Below are 9,853 nucleotides of genomic sequence, written 5' to 3' on the forward strand. Positions count from 1 at the left end.
ACAATTAAATTCAATGTTTTAGGCCGAAGTTTTGAAGAAACTTTATGCATTCATTATCATTCAGTTGATATGTCTACAGTCTGCTTTTTGTTTATCTTAAATCTGGAGAAAATAAATAAATTCATTAACTATAAGAACTATTATTTCGTCTTGCTTTTAGGAGACAACCATAATTTAAAAAAAAGAAACCGGTTAAAAAAATTAGCAATTTAAAAAATTTGAATAAAGTCCATGTCAGAGAAAACCCACCGGAAATTCCATATGATCGAGGCACCCGTCAAATCTCCGCTTCGACGTGTGGTGCATTTTAATTGGTCGATACAGGCCACGTGTTTGAAATCTTGAGACCTGATTGGTTGTTTTAGGGATCGGCCAATCAGAACGCACCACGCAGAAGGCCGGTCAGAGCGTTGTTCCATTCACATGGTTTCTTGACAAAACTTCACGCTTCCTTCTTAAAGCCATTCTTTTATAGTCAAGATTGCCGAATTGTGGTCCTCTAGAAAGCTAAATATGTTCCTGCATCGACTTGTGCTGCTTTCCTTAGTTTCATATGTCTTCTCGACAGATTATTTTGTAGAAAAATTTGAAGGTAAATCTTGCATTTCTCCGTGTGTTCTTCTCTGATTTCGTAGTCCATCCAAGCTTGAAGTTTGAATTTTGAGAGCATGGTGTGTCTTATTTCACAAATCAAAATCAATATTCTCTCCTTAGATAAATCTTGGGAAGATAGATGGGTTCAGTCCACGAAGAAAGGAGCTGAAGCAGGCAAATTTATATTGACTGCCGGTAAATTTTACGGCGATGCAGAGAAAGACAAAGGTTTGTAAGCCTCACGATTCTGAATCGAAATTCGCCTATAATTTGTTAATTGAAAAAATATATGAATAGCTATCTTTAACCCTCAATGAAAATGAGTGTATTCAGCTGAATAGATGTTCGTTATATTCACGTTATACATATTTACAATTGATTTTTATTCTTTAAAAACCAAGGTATTAAGACTAGCCAAGATGCAAGGTTTTATGCAGTTTCGGCCAAGTTCGACAAGCCTTTTTCCAACGAAGACAAAAATCTAGTTATCCAATTTACCGTCAAGCACGAACAGAACATAGATTGTGGTGGTGGTTATATCAAGGTAACTAAGGAATAACTTAATTTTCGATTTTTTTCTTTGAGATTTTGGGTGTAGAAATCTTAAAATTGTAGTTCCGCCATGTTCTTACTGTATGGGGTGGGGTGGAGTAGGATGGTCCTAACATTGCTGTATTCTCTTGTCAGGTCTTCGCAAGCGATTTGGATCAGAAAAATATGCATGGAGATTCCCCATACTTGATTATGTTTGGTAAGTAGTTGCATTTCAGAATATGTGCACATCTATAATTTTATATCCACTTGATTTCTACCCCTAAATTAAGATATTGTTGACTGTTATTATTTCTGGACCCCCTGTTAGTTCAAAATCAAGATATATTAAGTATTTCTGCAAGTGGTCTACCAAGCATCCTTAGGGACCTATTGTTTTTTATGTAGCAGGGGGACAGTGCTTTCATAAAAAAAGCATTAAGTATGGTTTGTACCCCCCATAGATATATCAATTAAAAATGTATCCCCACTTCATTCTGTTATAATTTTGGGAAAAAATGTTATGGCTTAGCAGCTCAAATTAAAAGTTAGTGAACTGCATGATAGCAAAGAATCTAAAACTCTACCGCCCACTTTCAGTTGATTTTGAAAATTCACCTCTAAAAAAAAATTCCCATTGACATAATAAACAACAAAAGTCAAAAATCTCTTAGATTTTTCTGCAAATGGGAAGATAATCAGTTTCATTGAGAAAAGCCTATGTAACTGAAAAAATGTCTATCAATTTTATTGATTAAGAGTCTATCTTTGCATTAAACAAATTTAGACAGACTCCTTATTACCCCGGTTAGCATCTTTTATTTATTGTGAATGTTTGATAAATGACGATTTTTAATGAGGGAGGCTCGCATCCTCATACAGTTTTTCAGTGAGTCTCTGAATACAAGTGCATTACAGAAACACGGGTACAAGGGGATTAAGATGGTCTGTCATAGAGGGAAAATGGATGGTTTTTCATTCAAAATTCAATCTTTTGTCTTTAGGCCCAGCCTTTCATGCATTACCAGCATCCTCATTTTGTACTGTATGTACAAACGCAATGTTATTATGTTTATAAGAGTGATTTTCATGTGTCTTTATTCCAAATACTCCAGGTTCTGCACCTATTCTAGCAATTACCTATTATTCAACAAATTAACAATGATCTAAATTGGTAAATGTTTGATTGAAGCACTGATCCCTTGGAATTATAGAGGACAAAGAAACATTAGATTAGAGACATTAGAAACAAACTGAACTATTTTCTTATTCGGTATGATCTTCATGTACAGGACCTGACATTTGTGGACCAGGAACCAAGAAAGTTCATGTCATTTTCAACTATAAGGGAAAGAATCTTCTGACAAAGAAGGAAATTAGATGCAAGGTATAGTTGGTGCATTGTCTCCATTATCCATTTTCAGATGAACCTTTCACTGCTATACAGCTATATATTATTTCAAAGCACACTGCAGGTCAGAGATCTGAAATCTGAAACTGAGTAACACGCTGCAAAATATAATGTATTTAGTGCTAAACAAATAGTTCCCTTTTAGATTCAATTTTTCAGATTTTTGCCATAAAGCATAAACCCGCAAACATTCTGTTCAGTCTAGGATCCCTTTTTTCAGATCTTCAACTGAAATTTTTTTAAATAGGTGTATAATTGTCCAAACTTTGGAAATTAAGGTTGCAAAGCTTTAACACAATTGCCTCTCACCTCTGGGGTCTTGGGTTATATTCTCAGACTCTGCATTGTACATGAGTCTTTTAGGTCTCTCTCTTGATATGAGGGTTTTTCTTTGGGTTCTCTGGTTTTCCTCCCTCTGTAAAGCCTCTGTAGTGCTTTCAAGTACCAATCTTAATTTAATATTCTTTTTCGTTCTATGTATAGGATGATGAAATGACCCATCTCTACACCTTAATTGTGAAACCAAGCAACACCTATGAAGTTAGAATTGATAATGAGAAAGTAGAGAGTGGTGAACTTGAAGAAGATTGGGATTTCCTTCCACCCAAGAAGATCAAAGATCCAAATGCCAAGAAGCCTGAAGACTGGGATGATAACAAGAAAATCGATGACCCAGAAGACAAGAAACCAGAAGTAAGGACAAAGCTATAGCACTAACATTAATGATAATCTGTGTGCTAAATAATACACATAGCTGGTTGTATTAATGTTGTTGTAAAAATAGTGGTATTTGTTACTCACAAGGAACAGACCTAATGTAGTTAAAAAAATACATTACAATACAGATTTGGTTAACCCTCAAAGTCACACCAAGGGTCACAAATAAATAACAACAATAAGAATACAGATTGAAATGAGTACTGATTCTATTACTTTTTCCTTGTGACTTTTAAGGATTGGGACAAGCCACAGAACATTCCAGACCCTGATGCCAAGAAACCAGAGGACTGGGATGATGAAATTGATGGGGAATGGGAGCCACCAATGATTGACAATCCTGAGTATAAGGTAAATACCTACAATCCCTTGTGAACATCTCCTTTTGAGTTTCAGTTGCAATCAGAACTGCAGAAGTTGCAGCATAGAATCATCAGTCAAAAATCCATGAAAGTTCCATGAAAATTTTACTGCTGGAAAAAGATCAAGCCGATGATAAATAAAAAAACTTTGTTGTCTAACGTTTTTCTTTGATCTTGTGTTTATATCCTCTGTAACATTTCAGTGTATTGCAGGATTGTTTTAGGGATGAAATAGAAACCAACTTGGAAATATGTTCCCTAAAACAGTTTCACAATGCAAACTCAACCCAGTTTTTAACTCAACATTGGAATGCCTAATAAATGTCAAAAACATTCAAATGTTAAAGTTTTAATTTCTAAAAAGCTTATTTTTTAACAGATATTAAATTTTGTTCATTTTGTTTTAGGGTGAATGGAAACCAAAACAGATTGACAATCCCAACTACAAGGGTGAATGGGTTCATCCAGAAATTGATAACCCAGATTATTCTGAAGATAAGAACCTATATTTGTACAAAGACATTGGCGCTGTTGGTTTTGACCTATGGCAGGTAAGGACTGACTCAAACATCCTCACCACTACACCAGTCCCCAAACCATTGTTCTACCTTATTAGTCACTGTTGCTACATCCTACAAGCTATGTGCTTTCGATATACAGCATGGAACATTGATTTCTTAAAATCGTAAATGCCTGCCTTACAATTAAAGCATTCTAAAGCTATGAAAAGTAAAAAATCGATAGCTACTAAAAATCTTTTGAATTCAAGTTTGTCAGACATTCTATAGAGTGGTTTTCATTAACCCAGGAAATACACTTAAGCACTACTTCACAATAATTCTTTTGTTTTCTATGTCATTTTGTGTTTAATACACTCTAATTTAAGTTCACTTTGTTTCATATGGTAATGAAAACTGCTCTATTCATTCTATACAGCATATTCTGTGAATACTGTTCAGTTTGTTGATGCAGGGTTTTGAATAGCAGGTTGAGTAAGCGGCAAAACTTAGTGAATAGGTGGGCAGCAGCGAGCAAACCTTTCTCACTTTTCCCTAAATTTTGGGGAATTTAACCAAAAAAGGTGGCGAGTTCATGTAAAATACCCAGCAAGATTCGCTGGCTGCCGGCTTCTATTAAAAACCCTATTTGATAGCTTTTCTATTACTAAAAGCGCATTTAAAGTTTCATTAAAGTGCACCTAATGTCTACAGGATGCCTTTGTTTTTTGAAAGGCATTATAAAGTAAATATGAATGGTATTTTTGATGGTGTTCTCATGGAAACGCCCTCAAACCCTTTATCTTTTGGTATCTTTATCATCTTATGGATGTTTTGTTCTTTTGTGTTCTTAGGTGAAAGCTGGTACCATCTTTGATAATGTTTTAATAACAGACTCAATAGAATCCGCAGAAGAAGCTGCTAAAGAATTTGAAAAGACTAAAGAAGGTGAAAAGAAGATGAAAGATAAACAAGATGAAGAGGAAAGAAAGAAGCAAGAAGAGGAAGACAAAAAGAGAAAAGAGGAGGAAGAAAGCAAGAAGAAGGAGGAGGAGGAGGAGGAAGAAGATGAAGAGGACGAGGTAGGTTAAATAATACTCTCTTCAATGGCAGCAGGGTTGGACGTGTTACATGCTTTGCAAGACTTGCTCTGTCATTGATAATAACAAGACTATTATGTGTATGAGAGTATTGTACTGTGGTTGTAATGTATATATCAAATTGAGCTGATCCTCACAGTATGTGAAGCAACTTATGCAGCTGCAAATTGAAAGACTCAGAAAAAATTCTGAGTCTTGAATGGGATTTGAACCTGTACCCTGGCGATTCCGGTGCAATGCTCTGACTTGGTAGCTCTTGGAAGCACTTTCATTATAGGTGTTATAGGTGATATTTGTGATATAACTTCATTAAAGTCTTCAATCCTTCAATTTTTGCAGGCTGAAGATAAGAAAGATGAAGATAAGAAAGATGAAAAGGAAGAGGCGAAAGAAGAAAAGTCAGAAGAAGAACCAGCTGAAGAAAAGAAAGATGAGGATGAAACAACAGAAGAAACGAAGAGGGATGAACTCTAATTTCCCAACATGAAAGTGGGAATTTTTTAGTTTTCTTCACCTTTTGTTAATTAGCTTCTTTCAATTCTTAGACTTAATTCTTTCTTTGAGGTCCAGTGTTGGTGTAAAAATACGTATGGCAGCCAGTTTATGTTATTGTCAACCACTCTATTTTTTAAAATATATGATCTCGCAGCCTTTGTTGCTCCTTGTAATAAGGTTAGGTCTTTAGTGAACAACATTTTACTCCTTTTTTTGTATCAAGTGGTACTTGGTTCACTAAAGGCTTCTTTGTAATCAAATTAGCAAAATTGACAGCGAAAATGCAAACACAACAAAGCAAAATCATTTCATGTATGCTTGAACATGATGAAATAAAAAGCGTAAAATTTAATTTTTGTCTAAAACATGAAAAATAGATGACATTGACAAAGTTGATGATATCTTCATGGTAACCTGGACCTAAACTTGTAGATTATGAGGGACAAAGGTATAATGTTTTTGCTATGAACAAAATTTGTCATACTCTGAAACAGCCTTGGGGCTAACCTAAGTGCAGTGAGGGCACAGCTAACTCACAATTTAGGGTTTTTAAAAGGGAGGAAACTGGACAAAGCCAAAGGGAGAGATCCATCACATTTTACTGATGTTTATAGTTAGTCAAAGAATCAACCAAAGACCTAAGAGATGAGAGCATGTGTAAACCTCAAATTTTGTTAAACAATTAGACTTCTCGCCCTCATGCTCTACAAGTTTGCAGGTAAGTTAAGTGAGGGCGAGTTATGTAAAAGACCATTTTATGGCTCGGTTCATTGATCACAGACTTATTATACAGGGTTAGCCCCATTTCAGTGTCCAAATATTCACAAATACCAACAGTAAAGTAAAGAATGAACAACTTCAACAATACCAACACTTTGAAATTCCATGGATCTTCATTAGAATTTATGAATATTCAAAGTAATTCCATACGATAGAGTTTTTAGAGTTAGAGTGATTTTACTTGGCCCTTGAAAAATAGTAAGCATAGCTTTTCCACTTATTCCAAACAAAACCGCAATTCATGTAGGATGCTCAATCCAAACAATGTTGATGCCTCTACGCATATTTGATTTCGAAAAGAAGCCATAAATTATTGTGCAAAAAGGAAAATAATAGGCCAAAGCACTGAATAGTAACTACATACGATAATTTAGTGCACTCCTATGCATTTTATTACTTTGGAAACTCATTTGATTATTCATGTCTTTTATTCATTTGTCTATTTTTATTTTTTATGTCGTCAATAAATAAGAAAGAACACTAAGTGTAACATAAAGTCTTTATCTGCTTAGGGTATCTTGCATTCTTGATTAAATGCAGTGAGGGATCCAGAACTATTTCATAGACAGCCTTTGCAAGATACTGTATATTTGTAGGAAATTTTGTATCAGGAAATTTTTCTCAATCCATAATTGAATGTAAAAACCTATTTTCTTCACAATTTTGTGAGCTTTTCTAAGAATTTAAAATAGCTATATTTTATGTCATATTCCATGTCATACCAAAAGTTTACAGCAATACACTTGTGGCTCTGCTGGACATGATGGAACCACAAAGATGGAAGAAAAAGAGTTTCTCCTGAATGAACTGTGCAAGTTATTGGTCTGGCTTTTGCATATTCAGGAAATGTTTCCAAGTCTGGATTTAATGGGTCGATAGAAATCCATGGAGTAAGATTCTCATTTTCCATTTCCCTGTCATCAACATCAGCACTGTCATCTTCATCGACCTCATCATCATCATCAACCTCCTTGTCACCTTCACAATGATTTTTTTCAAGGTTATTGACATCATCTCTTTGATTTTTTCCATGGATATCTTTGATTTCAGGAAGTTCATCTTGAAGCAATGCCTTCACTTCTTTATCCTCTTGTGTCGAATCTTCAACATCGACAATATCAAAATCTCCTTTTAAATTGTATTCATATTTTGCAGGTTTATAGAGACCATGAGGAATAAAAGGAGCATCAGTTGGTGGAATCAGAATAAATGTTTTCGTCCCAGACACGACGCAGTATAAGTTTTCATAATGGTCTTTATGCATTGACGTCACAGCCCTTTCATCTCCCATCCAGAAGTTGACTGCATCAGGCGACAACCCAAACGCTTCTGAGGTCCATGGAATGTCTAATTCTGCATCACAAATGATTTCAGAAAACTCTTCAGTAAAATTTGAATTCTGTTTTTGGATGTAAAATATTCCTTTTTCTTCTGTTTTATGATCAAGAATATCAAGAAACTGTTTCATTTTCATGGAGCGATCTTCCGCCATTACAAACCTATCTCCAACCACGGCATCAGCGTAGCCGTTAGGTGTGACAGCAACAGTTACTTCTTTATCCCCTATCTTCTCCCTAAAATAATCTGAATTCCAAAGCTTTAAGGCAGGCCAATGGTTTATTGCATTTTTGATGATTACTGGAATATTAGGACTGACCCACTGACGATAAAACTGTAAAGACGTAGGTGGTGCAGATAACACAGGAACCTCAGAGCTTAAATATAGTTCCCTAGCCTCCGTAGAAAGGCCCTGGAAGGCATTTTTCAACTTAAAAGTGAGATCCATGCTTTTTTCGTGACTTTTTAAGGAATTGACTATTTTTCACCAAGAAGTCAAAGTTCGTCCTCCATTTTGATTTTAGAAGGCTTGGCTACACAGGAAGTTGGTGATAGTAACATGATCCATAACCTTGAGGAAGGAATCTCGAGTGAACCAAAATGCTTCTAATACTTTCACAAGAACAAAAAGACCACCTAAAGTTCCTAACTACCTTAGATCTGGAGGTCATTCTCGAGTTTGTAAGGATCTCTCTCGATTTCATTCGCAAGGGCCCGCCAAATACCAAGATCTTCCAAGCCGCAGCCCAGAAACTGGGGGTGGATGTCGAGACGGTGAAAAATGGAATAAATGGCTTGATGCACTTATTTACTGAATGCTCAAGACTTACTATTGGTGAGATAGACTTTCAGGATTCTGTAATGACGCTTGGTTTCTCTGAGGAAGTTAATAAAGCCCTGTTGGAGGTCTATCTGGATAATCGGAAGGAGATTCGTGATATTCTGGCAGAAATGGCTGTCACATTGCCACAGTATCACAACTTGGAATGGCGGTTTGATGTGGAGCTAGCGAGCAGATCCTTACATCACCAGACAAACCCTTTGGTCTTAATGAAACTGCATACGAAGGAAGGCACTAAAGAGTCGGCTCAGATTGTCCAAGTGGATCCTGTTAATCTGATGCATTTGACTTCAGCGTTGGAGAATGCCATGCAAGAGATGAAAAGTGCTCACTGTAGAAGGATTGTCAGGAACATCAAATAGAATAATAGAATATTTAACTTTTTTTAAATTAAAAAATTAGGTTTGTTTCCAGAGTATCAACTTTCCCCTCCCCACAGGGTACGTCTCAGGGTCTCAGCAAACCCTGGCTTATGCTACTGCTATAGTACCATCTCAATGCCTAGAATAAGCATCAAAACACATTGAACAGTTAGTGAATACTTTAATAACATTTTTACTTCAAATTTGTAATTATTATAAAAGTTACAGTGTACTACCTTGAATGTTAAAACTACAGCTTTGTAAATACATGGCCAAATAACCCGGGGGGGTACTCCCCTATATTTGCTATATGGGTATGTGCCACCCTATAGGGTATGGTTTTTCGGCTTTTGGGTCTGGGGTAGGGTATCATTTTTTGACATTTTGTCTGGGATAGGGTATCAATGAATTTAGTCTGGGATAGGGTTAAGGATTTGGTCATTCTTGTCTGGCGAATAGGCTACGCTTTCTGCCAGCACAAAAACAATAAAAACGTTAGTAAGTATTGATTGCAATCTGTTGAAAAACCGTCTTTTCCGTCTTTTAGTCTGGGATAGGGTGTACAATTTCATATCAGTGATCATTAGTAGATCTAGTACAGATACAAGATAAGGGTCATGTTCTTTAGTATTTTTGCTTTTTCATATGTACTCACTTGTATTAAAGGAAATGTAAAATGGAATTCTTTATTGGAAAGGTATTGAAGGCTTGCATAAAAGCCCTGAAACACAGAAAAAATCCCTCTTTTTATATCGGTCACAGGAAAATAATTTTGATGTAAATATAAGAGCATGTGTGGGGTTAAGACAAAAGTTGAAAAAGTGT

General features: G+C 35.8%; 3 protein-coding genes across 3 annotated transcripts; 2 read left to right on the forward strand and 1 right to left on the reverse strand.

Moving 5' to 3' along the window:
* Positions 1-399: 399 nt before the first annotated feature.
* Positions 400-6,059, forward strand: LOC116307343 (calreticulin). Its single transcript, XM_031717531.2, has 10 exons — positions 400-592; positions 715-822; positions 996-1,138; positions 1,282-1,345; positions 2,418-2,512; positions 3,020-3,229; positions 3,491-3,604; positions 4,023-4,166; positions 4,967-5,194; positions 5,552-6,059. Exons 1-10 carry the CDS (start codon positions 514-516, stop codon positions 5,684-5,686), a joined length of 1,320 nt encoding a protein of 439 aa, XP_031573391.1. The 5' UTR covers positions 400-513; the 3' UTR covers positions 5,687-6,059.
* Positions 6,060-6,598: 539 nt separating this feature from the next.
* Positions 6,599-8,330, reverse strand: LOC116307344 (bifunctional peptidase and (3S)-lysyl hydroxylase Jmjd7). The gene has a single exon (XM_031717532.2). The coding sequence runs from the start codon at positions 8,271-8,273 to the stop codon at positions 7,143-7,145; it is 1,131 nt and encodes a 376-aa protein (XP_031573392.1). The 5' UTR covers positions 8,274-8,330; the 3' UTR covers positions 6,599-7,142.
* A 40-nt stretch (positions 8,331-8,370) lies between these two features.
* LOC116307345 (COMM domain-containing protein 2) lies at positions 8,371-9,543 on the forward strand. Its single transcript, XM_031717533.2, has one exon. It carries the CDS (start codon positions 8,426-8,428, stop codon positions 9,026-9,028), a length of 603 nt encoding a protein of 200 aa, XP_031573393.1. The 5' UTR covers positions 8,371-8,425; the 3' UTR covers positions 9,029-9,543.
* Positions 9,544-9,853: the final 310 nt, after the last annotated feature.

This window comes from Actinia tenebrosa, unplaced genomic scaffold (genome assembly GCF_029948245.1).
Source record: "Actinia tenebrosa isolate PJP-AT-01 unplaced genomic scaffold, QUT_ActTen_1.0 PGA_scaffold15__27_contigs__length_11533743, whole genome shotgun sequence".
NCBI classification, from domain to species: domain Eukaryota; kingdom Metazoa; phylum Cnidaria; class Anthozoa; order Actiniaria; family Actiniidae; genus Actinia; species Actinia tenebrosa.